This window comes from Selaginella moellendorffii, unplaced genomic scaffold (assembly GCF_000143415.4).
Source record: "Selaginella moellendorffii unplaced genomic scaffold, v1.0 SELMOscaffold_42, whole genome shotgun sequence".
In the NCBI taxonomy this organism is placed as follows: Eukaryota; Viridiplantae; Streptophyta; class Lycopodiopsida; order Selaginellales; family Selaginellaceae; genus Selaginella; species Selaginella moellendorffii.
The window spans coordinates 126,446-144,627 of NW_003314303.1; the positions used below are offsets into that span (position 1 = coordinate 126,446).

Sequence of the window (18,182 nt, forward strand, 5' to 3'; positions counted from 1 at the left end):
AAAACGGAACATTCCGCTAGAACTAGTGACGAAGAACATTCCGTTGGCCGAGGGAATCTTAGGGCTTTGGAAATTATTTTAAAAAACAGGGGCTTTCTCTCTTCTTTCTTCCTCCTCTGGCGAGCGATGGACGAGAGCGTTGTGATGCGCCGGATCATCCCCGCGGACAACAGTTGTCTCTTCAATGCGGTCGGGTATGGCGCTCGTAGATGAGTGACGATTCGCGATTTCTAGGGCTCTTGCGCTTTGGTCCAGGTACGTGATGGAGCATAACAAGAGCAAATCCTCGGAATTGAGAGAGGTTTGCACAGATCTAGCCGCTGCTCCGCCGCATTTCGCTGACGCATTGCGATTCTTCCAGGTTATCGCCGCCACTGTGATTAGCGATCCCGAATCTTACAATGAGGCATTCCTTGGCAAGCCAAACGGCGACTATTGCCAGTGGATACTTAATCCCGAGAAATGGGGAGGTTTGTAGAGAAAAACTCGCGACTTTCCTTCTTTGTTCTTGCTATTTTTTTTTCTCCTTTGTAGTTGCTTTGTTCTTGGATAGGAGCGATTGAGCTCGTGATTGTTCTTGCTCGTTATTTTTTTTCTTTGAAGTTGCTAAAAAATTTGTTCTTGGATAGGAGCGATTGAGCTCGCGATTGTTCTTGCTCGTTCTTTTTTTTCCTTTGTAGTTGCTAAAACTTTGTTCTTGGACAGGAGCGATTGAGCTCGCGATTGTTCTTGCTGTTTATTTTCTTGCTTTGTAGCTGCTAAAACTTTGTTCTTGGATAGGAGCGATTGAGCTCGCGATTGTTCTTGCTCTTTATTGTTTTTCTTTGTGGCTAAGAATCTTTTTTCCTGGATAGGAGCGATTGAGCTCGCGATTTTGTCGGCCTATTATAGACGCGAGATAGCTGCATATGATATTCAAACCACACGCTGTGATCTCTATGGCCAGGTACTGAGAAATCGAAAAGAATGGAGCTCGTTGCAATGCTCAAAGTGATGATTTTTCTTGTTTCTGGGCAGGATAAAAGCTACCAAGAGCGTGTCATGGTTATCTATGATGGATTGCACTATGATGCTCTTGCGGTACGTATTTTTCTCGAGAAAAAAGGAGTGAGATGAGAGAAGCTCGTTTTCAAGACACTGAGAACTACTCTCGCAGTTGGCTCCTTTTGCGGGTGCTCCTGAAGACGTCGATCAAACAGTTTTCAAGGTGGACAAGTATGGCCACATTGGTCCAGCCGAGCGTTTGGCAGTGAAACTAGTCGAGGAATCTCACAGGTTTCTTAAGTTTCACAGTGTAGTTTCGATTGTTTCTCAACCTTGAATCTTATGACTTATATAGGAACCGGAAGTTCACAGATACTGCGAGCTTCACGCTGCGTTGTGGGATTTGCCAAGAAGGCGTGGTGGGACAAAAGGTACGAGCTCCATTTTTCTCTGCGGCTTGTTCGATCTTCTCGCACAACTTTTCACCAGGAACTTACGTGAAGTCTATGGTTCTTTTGGTGTAGGAAGCTGTGGAGCACGCGAAGCTCACCGGGCACACCAATTTCCAGGAGTTTAGATAACACTGTGAAGTTGGAGTGAGAACTGTGAGTATCACACAAGAACTAGACAACACTGTTACTATAGCGAGACAAGCTTTGGATCTCTCGTCCTGTTCTACCTTTTGGTGGTTTTTGACGAGAGATTACGTGTTGTAATACTACTGCAACGTACGCCGTTGGATGTGTGACGCGTGTCGTATCCAACGGCTCTGAACCGTATTTTGCATCGACCTTGCCAACCATTATTTTTACCAGGCGCTAGGGTTTTAGCGTGGCGCTCTGGCGCGATCGATGGTGCGATGGCGCTGTGCTGCGGCGCTGACGATCTTGCCGATCGTTGGCTGTAATGCGCATTCATCGCGGGCGTGCTCTCGTCGGTATTGGATTCTTTCCGACACTGTCGCTGACCGATTTTGGGTACTAGGTCCCGGATCGGATTATCTGGATGCGATCAAGCAAAGGATGTAGCGAATGCCGCGAGCGAGCGATCGCCAGATAAGTTCTCGCTCCCTCAATCTCTCTAGGATTGCATGGAGTTTAGATTGTTCTTGTGTGTGATTGATTGGGAATGTGTTTGATTAATCACCCCCAAATGTTTTTGATTTTTATATTTCTTGCGACTGTCCATCCTTGGTGGGCATATGTCCAGTGTCTTTTCTGGTCTGCGAATGTTTGAGGAACGATTCCCCTAGCTTGGCTTTGGACAAAAGCCAGCCTTTTCAGATAAGTCGGCTTGAGAGGCAACTAACTATGATGATTGTCGATCGATGCGTGCTTTTGCCTTACCTGTATTCTTCTTTTTCCTCGCATTGTTTGCCTCGGTTTGAGCCGAGGCGAGAGAGAGAGAGAGAGAAAGATAGAGTTTTTGCCCGCTCTTGAACACAAAGCGTCTACATTATATCGTATGCGCATAAAGATGACTGCTGTCGAGTCCTCCTAGTGGCAGTTAAACTGGGACCAGTTTTAACAACCTTTTGTGGTGGGCTCACGACAAGCTGGAGCCGCTGGTTGTGGCTCCGTGTGAGATATGCTGCTGCTGATATGTATGTGCTATAGGGGCCCGTGCGCACGCTATCCCCTTCCCTTAGAAAAAAGAAGAATGCTTTGGGTCCCGCGCGACATTCTCGTGAGATGGAAAAGGAGTCGTCCCTCCCTTCCCTCCCCTTCCCCCCAAGTTTTTAAGCCTCTCTCTCCACACTAAATGATTTTTAGTATTGACTATTTGCCTGTGCCTGTGGTTTCTTCTGGCTTGCCTGTTTCGTTGTCTGGCTTGGGCCTCCCTACCTAGTCTGAGTTCTAGAACTGTTGCATTGCCAGGGTCTAGTTTACTTTCACATCATACCTATGGACATCATAGGATGTTTGTACTGTGGTGTTGGGGGCTTCCAGCATGCAGGTCTACGGGGGTGTGCTGCTGTGCTGTGTGCACTGTTGGGGTTTTGTTTGCCTTCTTTCTAACTGTGAAAGGATACAAATCACTGCACTGGCTTCCCTCCTAGTACCTCACATGCATTTGATCATCATGTGTGGCCTACTTACTCGGTCTTAGCTTACACCCGGCCAATTGTCTCTACATGCATTACCAGTTGAATCAATGAATGCGTATCAGCTGGTCAGCCAGACGAACCGAGAAAAATTTAAAAACTGAGCTCGACACTTGATGTGTCGAATGGATGGGAATGTTTAGGATCCGTCACGACCACACGTTGTGTGCGTGACATGTAAGATATGCGATCAGATATGGCTCTTGGAAGAGTGTGATCTCCTCTTTCCGTTCGTAGAATTACTAAATAGCGACTACAGCTACAAGGGGGAAAGCCTCCTTTAATCTCATGCTGATTGTCGGCATTGCATCCTGACTGTTCTGCAATCTTTGATGTAGATAGCTATCGGCTTACAACCCCGTACTGGCTATAGAGCCAGCTTTGGCTTGTTCTTGGTTGTCCTTCTTGGTTCTTTAAAGCAATTTGAGTGATTACTATATTCTAGCTCAGAACTCAGAAGTTCATAGCTTCTAATAATAAAATTTGGATGTTTTTTGCAGGGAAAATCTCACCGCAGTAGCTGGTTCTGCTTGTACTGGTGGCTGCTGATGATGGGAACTGGTGAACAGAAGCGAAGAGATACAAGTAGGTAGGGGCCTCAACTCTCACAGCGCTGAAGCAGCTATACTCTGCACCGCAAACTTAATGACAAGTTTGGAACAGCAGGTGTGTATTGGTGCAAGGAAGATGGGATTGGAGTCGGGAGTGGATGGATGGGATGGGACTGGTAAAGCAGTCTCTGCTCGGGTGTGCCAGAGAAGGCGGAGACTCTCTCATCTCACAAGAGCTGAGATGTGACTCTTCACTTAGTCCTTGGTAGAGCTGGGAAGGAAAGAAGACCCCTTCATAGAGAGCCTGCCCGTGGTATGTACAACGATCACATTTTACTCTCTTTGACAAAGACGATCTGGGGAGAATCTATTTGACTCAGACTAGATACGAACAAATTTTCTAAAGGAAATCGAAATCGGCAGAGAATATGATATGAATGCTACAAGAAAAGCGGAGGTGAGGTATATAATATTGTTTCATTACGCTTTATTAATGTTTTGTTTTGTTTTTTCATTCTTGTGTATGCAGTGATTCTGTTAGCAACATTGGTTTGAGTAGCCAACCGGCCAGCCTGCCTACCACTAGCCAGCCACCGTTGGAAAGAATGCCAAGTTTCGGCTGAAGTACATGCACAAAAATACATGGAACCAACTCTGGTGTTTGAGAAAGGAAGATGCCTTTTCCGGTTTCCAAAACAACCCCGGAGGGAGCGGAAGCATGGAAGGTGAACAATGCGGAAGCAGCAACGAATATAGGGACAAAGGCAACAAAAAACAAGACACATTCCGTGAGATATTACTAGTTTATCGACACCGAGGTAACGCGGACTTACACACAAACTGCAGGGAACATCTGGCTGGGGAGCAGACACCAGGCAAGTAAGCAGATTTCCTACTTAAAAAACAGGGAGGGAGAGAGGGGCCCTGATACTTTTCAATTTAAATGCTTACAGCCAGCAAAGGTTTCCTGCTATGGGCTTGATGAGAGCCCCTCAAAAGCAGCGGGTCTGTGCAAGTGGTGGCGGTTTCTTCGACTGCAGCACGCTGAGCTACTCCCAAGGTAGAGTTAACTAAAGTAAGACCCGTGTTGCATTTGCATCATCGTTACAGTAGTAGCTGCGATTCTGCGAACTCTCTTTCTAGAAATATGTTTGTATAAGCAGCTCTCCTAATCTTGTGTGTTTTTCTTGTCATCTCAGCTGTGCCTCGGTAAGGTCCCTTGTGCACGCCATGGCTGGTACCATCATCATGTCGACCATATGGCTTGTCAAGTCGTGCCCGTTTATGCTCCAGTTTGGGCTTCCTTTCTGGCCCAGGCGGGGAGCCACACTTGCCACGGCTCCAGAACTTTGAAATCAACCAGCAGGAAGGTAAGCTCTCGCTCTGTTTGACTTGCTTTTTGAGCTGGCTTGGCTAATGCATTTTAGGACGCCAATAATGAGTGAGTGTGGTTGACTGTCTCGCTACTGTGTTGTTTGTGTTCGAAAAGAAGCATTTTGATGGTGGCTCTTCATGCAATTGTTTTTGACTGATTTGATAGATTCGGCTATTCTTACGTTCTTGTGGTCTTGGTCTCGGTCTTTTACGGTATTGGCCGCAGTTTTTTTATGATATCTTTGTGATTGTGGGGGATGGCTGATTGGCATTACGTCACGGGCAGGATAGAGGCTTGGCTCATTGTCATCGTCTCGAGTCTCGACTTTTTCTTTTCGCCTTGGCTTGCTGCGGGCTGATGCTACTACTGCTACTACTTATCCTCGTCACTCTTTCTCTCTCCTGGCAGTAGCATGCTGCGTGTCGAAGCTTTGGATGGCAATAGATCGAGATGTGGAATCGTCTATCGAGTGGTATGATATTATGCTGTTTCGTCGTGATTTTCACTTCTCTTTAGCGTGCGTGGGCTTGTTGGGCTGGTATTTCATGGGCTCTGTGTCGTGTGGCCGACATGCTCGACTTACGAGACATGGGGCTCACGTCCGACCACCAGGTACGTGGTTCTCTCTTCTTTTTTTCCATTTGATTTTTATTTCTCACAATTATCCTTAACTTGTACTATTTCATTGAAAAGCAGGAGTCTGAAATGAATACTTACAGCAGTTTTACTGGAGAAAAGAAGGAAAAGAGGCGAATTTCCTGGTTTTGGAGAATCTAATTCAGTTGCAGGTGCATCACTTATGTCGCATGAATAATGCAAGGAGAAATCAGGCGAGCACATGAGGTAGGCTCCCACAATCCCCACTACTCGGCGGTTGACTCTTGCTTTTTTAGTGCAGATTTTGGAAGTTGACTGGAGGAGCTGGAAAAAAAAACTGGCAAATAGTTTATGGCACAGGAACGATTCAGGTAGGAGCGAATGACTTATCTCTGCCTGGTTTTTTTTGGTTTTGATAGCGTATCCTTCCTTCTCTGGTGGTGGTGTAGCTAGCTAGTTGCTGCTTGTGGCTGTTCCCTGTTCCCTCCTTGTCTGTGTGTCCTGCTTCTTTTGGAATGACCCTGGGAACTTTTGAGTTTCCTTAAGAGTCCCTTTACGGTCATCTCAGCGTTCTAGTGAGTGTTCTTCCAGCCGTGTCAATGAGTGAGTGTGTAAAAGGTGGCTACGCGTCTCTCTTCCTTTTGTATGCTTCTCTTCTTTTTCGAGCAGTGTCCCGGGTTTGTTTTTCTCTCTCAGTACTTTTAATCTGTTTGTCCGTCCAGGTTCTCCTGATGCTTGATTGTATCTTGGTGTTACTTACACTTCCACACAGGAGGAGGAGGACCTCGCTGCTCATCATTTGGCGCCTTAAATGCGAAACACTCTTCCTCGTCTCCCTCGGAAACGAGGCGATGGATCGCGAAGGTTTGGGGATCCGTGTCGCAATTCCTTTCCTCCCTACAGTGCGCGCTAACATGATGCTGCAGGAGTACACACACCAAAGCCAAAGGTTCTATGCCAGGAAGGAGTTTTGGGACCCATCCATGTTAAAACACCGCGCATTTTCTCCGCGAGCATTTTATTCACTTGGATCACCGACAGGATTGTTCCAACGATCAGACAAACAAAACCGTTTAAGAGCGGCCAAAGTTTGTGTGTGTGTGTGTGTTTTTGTTTTCTTACTCTAGGCAATGTTGTTCTTAAACACTATAGAATAAAAGGTGGTGGTGGCGTCACCCATTTGATCCTTGCGCTTGCTTGCATCATTGCATTCCTCAAACCCATCAAAACTTCCAGTCAACTTTGGCAATCGCCACCCAAACCTTCCAAGACTTGGAATCCATCTTTGTTTTGAGGAGCATGCCACGATTCCACAGTCCAATTTGGATTTTAATTTGGAAGCCAAAGCAGAAAGCCCCCAAATTCCATGCATGATTGCCACTCCCAAACAGGCGAATCATTCAAAACCTTTCAGCCTCATAGAGCGAGGTCCACCACCATTGACGCTGGGCCGCGCTCGATCCTCCCCTACATGCCATGATCTACGGATCAATCCCGTGGAGGGATCTCGCCTTTGGTCGATCGAGCGATCCCATAGGCTCCATTCAATCGCGCTTATCAGAGGTGGCGAGGTTCTTTTAGGTTTTAGGGCTCTCTTGGGGGTCCCGCCCCGCCAGCGGCGCCGCTCACAGGTGGCGCCGCCGGCGGCGCCGCTGTACAGAGGCACAAGGGCAGTCTATAAGAAGCACAGCCATCAACCTCATTTCCAGTCACTCACTCATTCGTTTGTTCGTTGGTTCGCTCGCTTTCGCCCGCCCAGAGCTCCGAGCTCCTCTTTCTCTCTTCTTCTCTCTCCTCTCGCTCTTTTTCGATCCACCACAAACTCACACAAGTCTCTCCCCATTTGTTCCTTCCCCGTTTTTCTGTTTTTCTTGGTTTGGGCCTGAGCGCTCCAGGCTTTCGCGAGGCACTTTTTTTTTTTCTTCTTTGGATCGTTCTTGCGGGGCTGGTGTTGCTGCTCGAGCGAGATCGATTGGTTTTGGACTTGGATTGCTTGGCTTTGCTTCGAGTGATCCACGCTTGATATCCTTTCATGGTGGAATGCAAATCACTGAGGTACAGGCGTGGATTACCGGCTCGTGCTTGCTGAGAGAGAAAGGATGGGATTGCTTGCCTGATCATTGCGGTTTGTGGGCTTCTCAAGATTGTGGTTTTTTTTTTCTTTCTTTTTTTTTCTTTCACTTTCGCTGCTGTTGATGGTTCTGGTGATGTTGTCTCGAGGGAAGACGCTCGCTTGCGCTGGCTGGCTGTTTTGCTGCCTGCGCTGCTTTCATTCACTCTCTCTTTCAATGGGCTCGCCTTTGTTTGCTTGCTCCTTTTGCTTTTCTGAATCTATCTGTCTGCATCCACCACTTGGTCCATCCCTCGCTTTGGCATTTTGCTTCCTTTGATGTTTGCCTCTCCAACTGCAGGGCTGCTCGTTTCACTGATCCCCACTCCAGCTTTCATTCTCTCTTTTCAATCGTCGCATAGTTCTCGTCCTCCTTCGCTTTCCATGGCGTTGTTGAGAGAAAAGCCAGTGTGGTCGTTTCCAAATCGTCCTTGTGCACCCTCCCTGCAAATTCCCGTCCGTGACAGAATCCCAAAGCTCGATTCTTTCCGCCCACAGTCATGTCCTCTTCATTTCGCTCATTTACTGCAATTCTTGGGGTTTGAAAGCACGCGTGCGTCGAGAATTCGATCCGAGCCGCGGAGGACTTGAGAAGCAACGTCAGCAATCGGCGCTGGGAGAGGTCTGTGTTTCTTTCCTGCGATGATCTTCCCTGCGCGAATGACACACACATACGATAGTTTTGAGAGGCCTCGAGGTTTTGAGCTATGGTGTGTCGGGCTTTGGCTTGCAGGGGGAGCTCCCTTCAATTCAACTGAGGTCGGTGCGTCGCTGTTACTCGCTGCTGACTCATGCATTCGCCTGACATGCCCGCAACCATCATCAGATCGTGATCAGGACACGCCGAAAACATGCCCGTGATCACCTCCGCAACTCTCTGATCTCGGCGAGGTTGATCACAGAATCCCCCGAGTTTGAGGCATGGCAGCCGTGTGCATGATGCAGGAGCAGGTGCGGCTTCGGCTCTGAACTTCCCTTGGATTGAAGGGAGCTCCCTTTCAGATTCACAGCATCGTTTTGCAACACTTTCTTTGCTATTTGTTTCGTTCTTCTTTATTTTCGTTTTTTTCTTTTTCTTGAGAAAATAAACAGTATTTGGTTCGTTTCAAGCTCGTTTGAATTCCAGCCATGTCAGTTGTGCAGCTTTGGGACACAGATCCAAGTTGAAAAAGAAGGAAAAATAAGTTTTATTTTCCATTGCTTGTTTCTCATTCTTCCTATTTTGTGGCCTAGACAATGAAGGAAGAATCTGTGCTGGAGGGGAGTCATTCAATTTGAGGGGCGAACTATTCGGGCACAGGTACTTAAATGAGATCGATTTTGGAATTCCTCAGAGCTTACAACAATGCAGGATCTCTCCCACCAGATTTCCCCTCCTGCTTGCTTTTGTTGTTTTGTTGGGGAGGATTTAACCGCCCGCTCAACAGCTTATACATTTGACTTCACAGAGAGGAGCTCCTTTTCTTTCCTGTGATCCTCGATTTAAACAGTTTTCTAGCAGAGATTGTCGTTTCCTCCATAATCAATTAGTACAAGCAAAGCAAAGCCAAGCAAAGCAAAGCCAAGCAAAGCTTGTTTATCATTTCTCAACATTCCAGCAGCCATATATATATATATATTTCAAGCAAGGTAGCTGATAGTGAGAGCGGGGGGGATGTTCAGAAGTGTTGCAAGTGACTCAGATTGTAAGAGAGCGAGGATCAGAAGAGGTTGATAGATAGATGCTGTTTATGGTTACTAAAGTGCCCTTTTGGGGCATGGGGTTAGAAGATTGGAAATTACATTACTGGAAATAATAATAGGAAATTCTTGGCTCCAGCAAGCAAATGGTAAAAAAGAATGAGAAAGAGGAGTGTTGCAAGGCAAGAGATTGTATAAAAAAAGCAAAAGCCTGGAACACACCTGTAGAAGTAGAAATGAAGGGTGGAAAAAGAGATGGGGGAGGAGGAGGCAAACTGCCCACAGCCCATACCCCATGTCAGAAGTGCAGGGACATTCTTTTCAGGGCTTGTCCATTGGAGGAACAAACCCTGGAAAACCATAGCTATTTGAATTTGATTTCTTTAAGCTTTCAAACTATTAGGGCACACTCTGTTCTAGGTTTAGGGCTCTTGGACAGGAATGGGCGAGGCGGAGGAGACGCAGCCGGAGCCGCGGCGCTGGGCTCCGCCGCCTATTCCGATCTGCGCAGGGGCGGATCGCAGCAGCTTGCTGCTGGAGTGGCGGAAATACGTCGATTTCGCTGATGGATTCGAGTACTGCTTGGAGCTGGGGTTGAAGAGGGCGCTGAGGAGCGATCTGCACGGGCGGAGGCCCGGGAAGAAGAATGCGGGCACGGGAAGAGATCTCGGGGCGCCCGAGCTGATCGAGTTTGCCGTGGCCTGGTCGGAGCATTTCCCGCAGGGGATTTTCACCTCATCCGCGGCTGGGTATGCGGTGAATTTCGACTGTCTTGAGTGGAAGACGATCTATCGTGGCTCGGAGAACTCAAGCAAGGTATTCGAGCTTGTTTTTTTCTTCTTCTTCACGCGGTTGCTGGTGTGATATATGTGCATTTTGTTTTTCTTGGTTGGATTCCACGAAGAACAGGTTGAGGATTTGATACCCGGGATGGGATACGTTTTCCGGCTTTGCGTCATGCTTCCGGATTCATGTTCGAACGAAGCACCACCACCTCTTTCCTCGGACCAAATCATGTTTTTTACAATCCCATGCGCGCCATGTCCTCCGGAGTGCCCGCTACTCGTGGATCGTGGAAGAACTTCGCTTAAGGTTTGTTTCTTCTCGTTTTTTCGTTTTGTAAGCTGCATGATTTTACTTTTTTTCTCTCTCTATAGTTGAAGTGGTCGCCACCCTCGATTACCGGGGGAATGGCGATACGTGAATACATCGCTGAGATGAAGCGTCCAGGCGGCGATTTTGAGAACGTCTACAGTGGTGGCACAAATCTCACGGTTAAAGTGACTCGGCTTGTCCCGGGAACCAGCTATATCTTTCGTGTGCAGGTAGACATTTTCTATTTGTCTACGTTCTCATTTTCTCGTTTTCCTCACTCCAGGCTTTGAGCTGCCTAGGCTGGAGTGGCCTCAGTAAAGAAGTGACATATGTCACAGCTTCGTCTGTTCCTGCTGCACCCACGCCTCCTAGTCTCTTGAGCTCGTCTCGAAACTCCATATCCCTTTGCTGGGAGGTATTGCCAGTATTAGACTTTTCTGAGCTTCGTTCTGTCACTTCGAAATACAGGAACCAGACAATCATGGCTCACCAGTATCCTCTTATACTCTTGAGGCTGACGATGGTAAACGGCAACTTTCATACATATGTATATGATATTTTATGATGCAGGACTCGACGGGCCGTTTTCCGTTGTTTACAGTGGCGAGGAACGAAGGTTTGACATTTTTTCAGGATGATTTGCCATTTATTAATACTTTTATCTCTCAGGTGTGAAGTTGGTAACCTGAGGAGTGGAACCAGCTATAAGTTCAGAGTTCTTGCTCACAATGGCATTGGGAAAGGTGCATTTAGCGCGTCTGCGAGGTTTTCAACATCGCACTCACCTCCATCTGCGCCTCGGTCACTTAGCATTCTTGGCAAGACATCAACCTCTGGAGTCGTCGGCTGGAGTCCACCTGATTACAACGGTGGAAGCTCTATAACCGGGTTTGTCATACACAGTACCTTGCTAATAAAACAAATCTCATGCGGTTTCATTCAGGTATGAACTGGAGTTCAAGCTGAAGGCGCCTGGCAGCTGCTGGACTCAAGCATATAGCGGTCAATCGAGCACGTGCAATCTCATTGGTCTTCGTCCTGGTACGCATAAGATGGCATTTGTAATCGACAAGCTGAGTCGTTCGTGCAGGATGTCAATATCATGTGCACGTAAGAGCAAAGAATAACGAGGGATGTGGAGATTTTTCTCAAGAAGGTATTCAGGTTCTCTTATGAAGTAATAACGCCGTTCTTAGCTCGTTTGTGTATGCAGCTTCGTTTATGACTTCTCCTGGCCTGTCAGAAGCTCCCTTGTCTCTGGTGTTTTCAGAAATACGAAGTACATCGCTGAAAGTTTCCTGGGACCGTCCCAACCACGACGGTGGCTCAGCTATTCTCGGATATCGTTTAGAGGTAATGTTACACTTCTATCAACAGATTTTAATTTTTCGTCTTAGATGCTAATTGCAGAAACAAGCGACTCTTTGTGTGTATATCGAGGGGATGAGCTTTCTGTTGGCGTAGACAAGCTTATTCCCGGGCAGAAATACATTTTTAAAGTACAGGCTTTGAACAAAGCTGGTTCTAGCGCTTGGAGCGGTATGGTAGTTGTCTGCAGCTGGCTTTGACTGATTTTTTGTTGTGTAGGCCCGAGTGAAGTTTGGACAAAAGCAGCTGTTCCGGATGCCCCTGAAACTCCAACTATTGTCAATGTATCATCTACCACCGTTTCTCTACGGTAACTGAGATTCTCGCTTTAAACGAGTTCTATGACACACAAGTGACGTTGCAGGTGGATCTCGCCAAAGCCAAACGGTAGTTGCATACTATCTTACCGTCTTCAAATGGCCAATCTAGGATATGATGCAACAAACCGGCAGAATGAGATGTTTCGTTTTTATTCATCTGGAACTGATCGTTACATTGCTGGGGAGGAAAATGTGAGGTACAGATAATCTCGTAAGATTGTTTTCGCTTATACAAGTTTAGACGCAGGAAACACAGACTGAAGATAATGACAAGGAACGTCACGCTGTTCAATCTGTGTACGATGGTCCTGCTCTTGCGTATACAGTGAAGAACCTTGAACCATGGACTTCATATGCTTTCTGCTTGCAGGTTGTGTGCCGTCTCGATTCTTTACATTCATATCTCGTGGCTTGCCAGGCCTTGAATTCGGTTGGAGAAAGCTTTTGCAGCAAGATCATCCTCTCTAAGACATCTCCGTCTTGTCCTTCGCCACCGTCGCTTGTCATTACTGAAACATCAACCGATACTGTGTCGCTACAATGGGAGGTATCAAATTGTTGCTAATGAAGATTTATCGGGCTCATTAGTTTAACGATTTTTGCAGCTTCCACAGCGAGATAATGGTGCTAGCGTGATTTCTTTTGGCCTTCACATGAAAAAAAAACCCGAAGCCTTCAAGAACAATCCAAGACATAACAAAACGCATATAGAGGACACTACGGACGAGTGGACTGAAGTATACAAAGGGGCATTGCTCAAGTAAGCAATTATTTTATGTTTTACTTCATCTAAAAAGCTTGCTGCAGTTACGCGTTACCGTCGCTACTGCCTGGGCATTCATACATGTTCCGGCTCGTAGCCTACAATGTGTATGGCCCTTCTCGACCAAGCTTTGTGACTGCCTCCACACTTGCAGCGTGTCCTCTTCCTCCATCCCCGCCAACATTTTCTGGAATATCACCAACAAGTGTCCGTGTCAGGTGGTCTGCCCCTACTTGCGACAATGGAGCACCGATCTTGAGGTTGGTGTTGTTGATCTTTCAAAGACCTTACTTTTTATTCGACCTTTCTGTAGATACAGGCTTCTCATGGATCATTCTAAGTCTGGTCATATGCATAAGGTTTGATCGTCTTTTTTTCTTTCTCTTAACTGTCTACATGTATTGATTGCAAATCTATCTTTTCAAGGTGTACGAGGGGGATTCGACGTCTTACAAAGTTGTAAAGCTCGTACCTGGGAGATCTTATCAGGTGGCTGTCCAGGTAAAAAGACCCATATTCTCGGTTTTTGCTCAACAGCTTTGTCTAGGCTATCAACTCTGCCGGTGCGAGCCATCTGAGCGACTTGTCTTCGGTTACTCTCCCAGCTCAGATCGTTCTTCCCGCACTGGACGCGCCACAGCTGGCTCGTTCCAATGATTTCCTTTCCGTATCGTGGACGCATCTGGATCAGCGAGAGGTCGTCTCTTACACACTCCAGATGGAGTCAGCGCCTGGCAAGTTACTCCAAGTTTACGAGGGCTCCACTCCAAGGTACGTCCATTAATGTTCTCGGGACAAGGAAGTAGACTGCACACTTAATTGTTTTTTTTTTAATTTTTTCTACTGTAGGTTCATGCTTGATATCAACAACAGTAATAAGAGCTGCAAGTTTCGAGTGCGAGCCAACGGGGGTGGTCTGGAAGTTTGCTCCGGCCCCTGGAGCCCATTCTCGACATGGACTCCTCCACCCGAGTCCAAACAAAAACCAAAGGATGTGAAGCGATCCAGCTCGATCACGACAATGTATTTCATACGAGGTATGCATCAAAGACTCGCAGATCCATGGAGTGTCAAGCAGCGAAGGATGATTGCGCTAATCGGGACTTTGCTTACACTAACTCTGGCCTTGTTCGCGAACACTCGCGATTGATTCTCAGGTACGTAGCCTTGGACAAGTCAAACAGGGGAGGAAAAATCTAACCTTTCAAAGCCACTGTCTCGCAGGAGTTTCGGTCAAGTTTGGTTGGCCTCGCCTCCACATGGTGTGTTTCTAAGATCAAGAAGGTCACGCGTACGTAACTCCATGCATGCGTACGGAGGCCGCCAAAGCCTTTGCGAATTGATTGCAGTGACGCGGAATCGCCGACCAGAGACCTGCCACGTAGCACTCGCTCGCTCGCCCATTCCGCCGCGGAAAACGTCACCGCCCAGCCAACCACCACGCTCTCGACTTTCCACATCGGAATGTGGCCCCGGTGCGCATTCAATGAAGCCTCACATCTATCTATACCGGAAGTACAGTTGGGTGGTGGTTCCCGGTTCAAATCCGATATATTCCCAAGCCATACCCGCCACGTCAGCGTGACACGTCGCCAACGTCAGCAAAGCGCGTTCTTCTAAAAGACGAGACCCTCCCTCTTTTTTTTTTCAAGTTTTACCACAAGGAAGGTTCTGTTTTGAGTCTTTGGATTCGTTTCCTCCAAGAAAAAAAAGAGAGAAGATACGAATGGAAGATCACGTAGGTTGTGATCAATCAAGGTCTTAAGACACTAACAATTACCATTTTTTACTTTTTTCCTGTTTAGACTGAGAAGAGCGAAGCTTCTGTGTGTAGATTTTGACCAGCCGCGGCTTTTCCAAGTGAATCGCTATCGCATTGATTGCACGAGTGAGGAAAAAATTACCACCGCCTTGAACAAGTGAAAACCAGCCCCATCGAAAGATCAAAATCAATCAAGGTAACCCAAGTTGGTGCAACCAAAAAAAAAAATGCCGGCTATTAGGGCAAATGCACCCAAGACACGTGGCGCAATATGGACTGAGACGTAGTTACTGCCAGATGCCAGTCATATATTCCGCATATTCCACTGTGCCCGGTCGCTTTTATTTTTTTACTTTTTTCCGACAGCAGCAGCGCGACCGGATCGTTTTCCACCTACCAGATTCCGCCGGTTGCGGTGTACGGACACGAGGGGAGCTAGCGTACGGTAGCCGCCGTCAACGGTGTGGATCTCCGGTTCTATTCACACGGTCTCAAATCCAGCTAAAAAATCTTCCTTGGGCAGAAAAATACTTGCCTCTTCCTATTACACAATCTCTTCTAGACCATCGCCCACCGATCCCCAGGTGAGCGCTACAGGTTCTCGAGCGGTCAGAGAATCGCAAATTCCAGGTCTGTCTATCCAAATGCGATAGCGCGCGATGATCTCACGAGCGAATCCCCGAGGATAAAGATATATAATTCGATTCGAGGCCGAGAGAGCTCGATGCGAGCGGAGAGGAAGATCCTTGAGAGGGGACGAGAGAATTCACGCCTGTGAATGATTCCAGGAGCTCGGATTCCTCCTGTGCTGCTTCGTCTCTCCATCTCCAATCGCTGTCAATGGCAACCTGGGAGCCAAAGTTACCTTCTTCCTTCCACGAGACGTCTCTCTGGTCGCTCAAATCCAGTGCCGCTAGCGCTACCACCGCCGCTGATCACAACCACCACCACTTCTCTTGGTCTCCTCTAGGTTCCAGCGATTCGCCTACCACCGCCACGATGGCCGACAAATCGCTTCTTAGCGCTCTCAACAAAGCTTCGCCTCCATCGCGTCAATTCGCCACCAGCGGTGACAAGCTCGATCAGCCCACAGATTTTCAGCACGACGGAGACGCTGGAGCTCACGGCTATGGCAGTGCCACCACGAATTCCTCCACGGCGCCAAACCGGGGCAGCGCCACCATCGCCAACAAGCTCCTCGGTGGGGCGGGAGCTCTAGGAACAGGATCCGGGAAGGTAACAAAGAAGCGAGCTCGCGCGTCGCGGAAGCCTCCCACCACCGTCCTCGAGGCGGACAGCTCCAACTTCCGGGCGATGGTGCAGCAGCTCACTGGGATCCCGTCGGTTCCGTTCCTCTCCTCGTCGATGCACCAGCGAAACGGCCTCGAGTTCCTGGATCTCGGCAGGCCCCCGACGGCCACACGCTCGATCCTGGGCTTCGCAGGTCCACACCACCAGGCGTTGCAGGGACTTCCACCGCTCGACCCCTCGGCTTTGCTCCCAGCTTTCGGCTCGAGAGCTCACTCCGAGGCCACGGCCGCCGGGTTTGGATCGTCGTCGCCATACTTCAAGTACATGTCCGCCGCGGTGGCCGCCAGCGCTGCTCCTCACGAGCACTCGAGGCAGCAGCAAGCTCCTCCCAGTATGGGGGACTTTCTGAGAACACCGCTGGACGAGCTCGGCCTGGACCAGAATGCGAGCTCGCCACTGCTGAGCTCGCTGGATCAGCAGCAGCAACACGAGCAGCAGCGTGTAAATCTTCCCAGGAAATTGGAGAGCTCGGAGCTCTCGTCCATGCCTTCGTTGTGGGAAGGAGGTGGCGATAGCTCGAGTCGAGAGTTGCAGGCGACGAATTGCAAGACCGAGGATGGTGGTCTGGAGCATGGAACTGATGATACCGGCGACCAGGAGGGATCCAACAGTAGGATGGTTCACATTGTGGATTCGTGGTTGTCCCATGCAGATCAAACCACGGATCACAAGCAGCACTGAGGAGAGTCTACACACTGATATACATCGCTAATAATTTTCGCGGAGCTGTAGAGACACGCACGTTTTTAACTTTAGAAGTTCCAGAGGTTGGGCTGCTTTCACAGATGCGAGCTTCTCAGCATAACGTTTTACTACAGTAGAGAACAAGGAATTAAAAATATACACCTTTCATGCCTCACTTTCGGGAAGCCCAGAAGAATTACGAAAGAAAAAAAGCGATGAGGAAAATCTCGAAGAAGAGACTAGCAGCCACCCTGACCATGGAAATCAGAAAAAAGTGTATAAAGGCGAATGGAAAGAGAGGGCTCTCGTCCTCGCAAGCCGGGAGATGGAAAGCAAAATTCCAAGGCACCTGAGAAAAGCTCGATGACATGATAAGAAAACTAGAGAGCAGCTTTGCAATGTCTTGTTCGCACCATATGTTTGGAGAAAACGTGAGCAACTGCCATATCTTATGCTTCGTGTGTGATGCTTGGAACAAGATCACTAGAAAAGATGCTAGTCCTGAGCCTGACTTAGTTTCATCATAGAAACTTCTGGATCGTCAAGTCCTCGCAGGCATCATGTAAGAACGCATTTCAGATTTAATGTTCTTTAAGCCAGAGGAGATACAAGCTAACAGACGTCCTCTTCAAGTGGATCCCACGAAGCGGCAAATCCCTTGAGGCGCTTCCCCATGAGCTCGAGCACGCTGCCCCATGAGCTCGAGCACGCTGCCATAACCAGTGTAATCCATCTCCACGCACTCTTTGCCCACATCCATGATAAACCTTCGCTGCTGAGAGGGACTTGAGAAAAACGGGCAGATCCTTGGCCAAGGGCTGAAGATGCAATCCTGCCACATTATCGTGGCTGGGGCAAGTTGCTGCTGGTCTGGGGATAAGGCATGTACTTTCTGCCTCGACAAGCTCTTCTAGTGGCACCAAGCAGCTCTGGAGTGTGGAAATGAGTCTGATGTTATTATGTTATTGTGCTATCAGTGCTCAACATGGGGATATGAAGGATGAGGAGATAATGATCAGATGCACACATATGGCTGCTAGAAAAAGTTGAAAGTTCCTGTTGGTTAGCACTTTCAGCATTTGAAAAGTTTAAAGCAAATATAAAGTAACATTATAATGCTCATTGAGTGCATGGAATACGGAAAGAGAATACAAAAAATGTTTATCCCAAAAACCCTAATTTATATATAAGAACGAGTGGTTCAAATTGAAATTAATCCAACGGCTACTAAAATCCCATTAATCTTAGTATATGGTATTGTAGCCATACATTTGGACCTCATATCATCCCCTCTTCTCGGAATGGGCTGAAGTCTGGAGGAATGTCAAAAGGAGGTATTGGCAAATCTGTAAGTGGTATTAACTATTCATAATCCCTTTGTACAAAGTGTTTCAACCATTACATATGCATAATTTTTAGAGGATCAGCCTGCTAGACGTCATGCCAAACCTCATAAACTTGTGGTCCAACTTGCCACA

General features: G+C 47.7%; 3 protein-coding genes and 1 long non-coding RNA gene across 16 annotated transcripts; all 4 read left to right on the top strand.

The window, feature by feature from the left end:
* The first annotated feature begins 61 nt into the window (after nucleotides 1-61).
* LOC9635844 (ubiquitin thioesterase OTU1) lies at nucleotides 62-6,699 on the top strand. Of its 9 annotated transcripts, none has more exons than XM_024684725.1 (20): nucleotides 62-194; nucleotides 256-301; nucleotides 362-470; nucleotides 855-946; nucleotides 1,018-1,080; nucleotides 1,157-1,275; nucleotides 1,340-1,415; nucleotides 1,509-1,917; nucleotides 1,969-3,952; nucleotides 4,020-4,096; nucleotides 4,169-4,427; nucleotides 4,486-4,518; nucleotides 4,593-4,699; nucleotides 4,839-5,009; nucleotides 5,423-5,486; nucleotides 5,531-5,626; nucleotides 5,711-5,857; nucleotides 5,913-5,982; nucleotides 6,384-6,475; nucleotides 6,538-6,647. In XM_024684725.1, the coding sequence occupies exons 1-8, from the start codon at nucleotides 127-129 to the stop codon at nucleotides 1,563-1,565; spliced, it is 630 nt and encodes a 209-aa protein (XP_024540493.1). In that variant the 5' UTR covers nucleotides 62-126; the 3' UTR covers nucleotides 1,566-1,917; nucleotides 1,969-3,952; nucleotides 4,020-4,096; nucleotides 4,169-4,427; nucleotides 4,486-4,518; nucleotides 4,593-4,699; nucleotides 4,839-5,009; nucleotides 5,423-5,486; nucleotides 5,531-5,626; nucleotides 5,711-5,857; nucleotides 5,913-5,982; nucleotides 6,384-6,475; nucleotides 6,538-6,647. The 9 variants fall into 9 exon arrangements, with proteins under 9 accessions (XP_024540493.1, XP_024540497.1, XP_024540494.1 ...); XM_024684729.1 differs by having other exon boundaries at nucleotides 1,969-3,677; nucleotides 3,752-4,096; XM_024684726.1 differs by having other exon boundaries at nucleotides 1,969-3,677; nucleotides 3,755-4,096.
* An 832-nt stretch (nucleotides 6,700-7,531) lies between these two features.
* LOC112349783 lies at nucleotides 7,532-9,539 on the top strand. The gene is made up of 2 exons (XR_002993512.1): nucleotides 7,532-8,343; nucleotides 8,955-9,539. It is a non-coding gene; the product is annotated as an uncharacterized LOC112349783 (long non-coding RNA).
* A 277-nt stretch (nucleotides 9,540-9,816) lies between these two features.
* On the top strand, nucleotides 9,817-14,674 carry LOC9635172 (fibronectin type-III domain-containing protein 3a). Of its 5 annotated transcripts, none has more exons than XM_024684780.1 (22): nucleotides 9,817-10,217; nucleotides 10,311-10,493; nucleotides 10,559-10,726; nucleotides 10,780-10,911; nucleotides 10,965-11,019; nucleotides 11,067-11,112; nucleotides 11,166-11,384; nucleotides 11,440-11,537; nucleotides 11,587-11,652; nucleotides 11,710-11,849; nucleotides 11,894-12,035; nucleotides 12,084-12,174; nucleotides 12,229-12,376; nucleotides 12,426-12,554; nucleotides 12,603-12,731; nucleotides 12,790-12,944; nucleotides 12,992-13,207; nucleotides 13,261-13,306; nucleotides 13,374-13,448; nucleotides 13,495-13,718; nucleotides 13,797-14,104; nucleotides 14,172-14,674. In XM_024684780.1, exons 1-21 carry the CDS (start codon nucleotides 9,843-9,845, stop codon nucleotides 14,095-14,097), a joined length of 3,138 nt encoding a protein of 1,045 aa, XP_024540548.1. In that variant the 5' UTR covers nucleotides 9,817-9,842; the 3' UTR covers nucleotides 14,098-14,104; nucleotides 14,172-14,674. The 5 variants fall into 5 exon arrangements, with proteins under 5 accessions (XP_024540548.1, XP_024540550.1, XP_024540549.1 ...); XM_024684782.1 differs by having other exon boundaries at nucleotides 13,374-13,436; XM_024684781.1 differs by having other exon boundaries at nucleotides 12,432-12,554.
* Nucleotides 14,675-15,225: 551 nt separating this feature from the next.
* On the top strand, nucleotides 15,226-16,879 carry LOC9635173. Its single transcript, XM_002979600.2, has one exon. It carries the CDS (start codon nucleotides 15,550-15,552, stop codon nucleotides 16,699-16,701), a length of 1,152 nt encoding a protein of 383 aa, XP_002979646.2. The 5' UTR covers nucleotides 15,226-15,549; the 3' UTR covers nucleotides 16,702-16,879.
* Nucleotides 16,880-18,182: the final 1,303 nt, after the last annotated feature.

What these genes read in the sequence shown, in the direction of transcription:
- LOC9635844 (XM_024684732.1), top strand. Translation starts at nt 127, where the DNA reads ATGGACGAGAGCGTTGTGATGCGCCGGATCATCCCCGCGGACAACAGT. An exon ending in AATCCTCGGAATTGAGAGAG is followed by an intron (nt 302 to 361) that starts GTTTGCACAGAT and finishes CGATTCTTCCAG; the next exon opens with GTTATCGCCGCCACTGTGAT. An exon ending in TAATCCCGAGAAATGGGGAG is followed by an intron (nt 471 to 854) that starts GTTTGTAGAGAA and finishes TTTCCTGGATAG; the next exon opens with GAGCGATTGAGCTCGCGATT.
- LOC9635172 (XM_024684780.1), top strand. Translation starts at nt 9,843, where the DNA reads ATGGGCGAGGCGGAGGAGACGCAGCCGGAGCCGCGGCGCTGGGCTCCG. An exon ending in TGGAGATTTTTCTCAAGAAG is followed by an intron (nt 11,653 to 11,709) that starts GTATTCAGGTTC and finishes TTGTGTATGCAG; the next exon opens with CTTCGTTTATGACTTCTCCT. An exon ending in TTCTCGGATATCGTTTAGAG is followed by an intron (nt 11,850 to 11,893) that starts GTAATGTTACAC and finishes TTTTCGTCTTAG; the next exon opens with ATGCTAATTGCAGAAACAAG.
- LOC9635173 (XM_002979600.2), top strand. Translation starts at nt 15,550, where the DNA reads ATGGCAACCTGGGAGCCAAAGTTACCTTCTTCCTTCCACGAGACGTCT.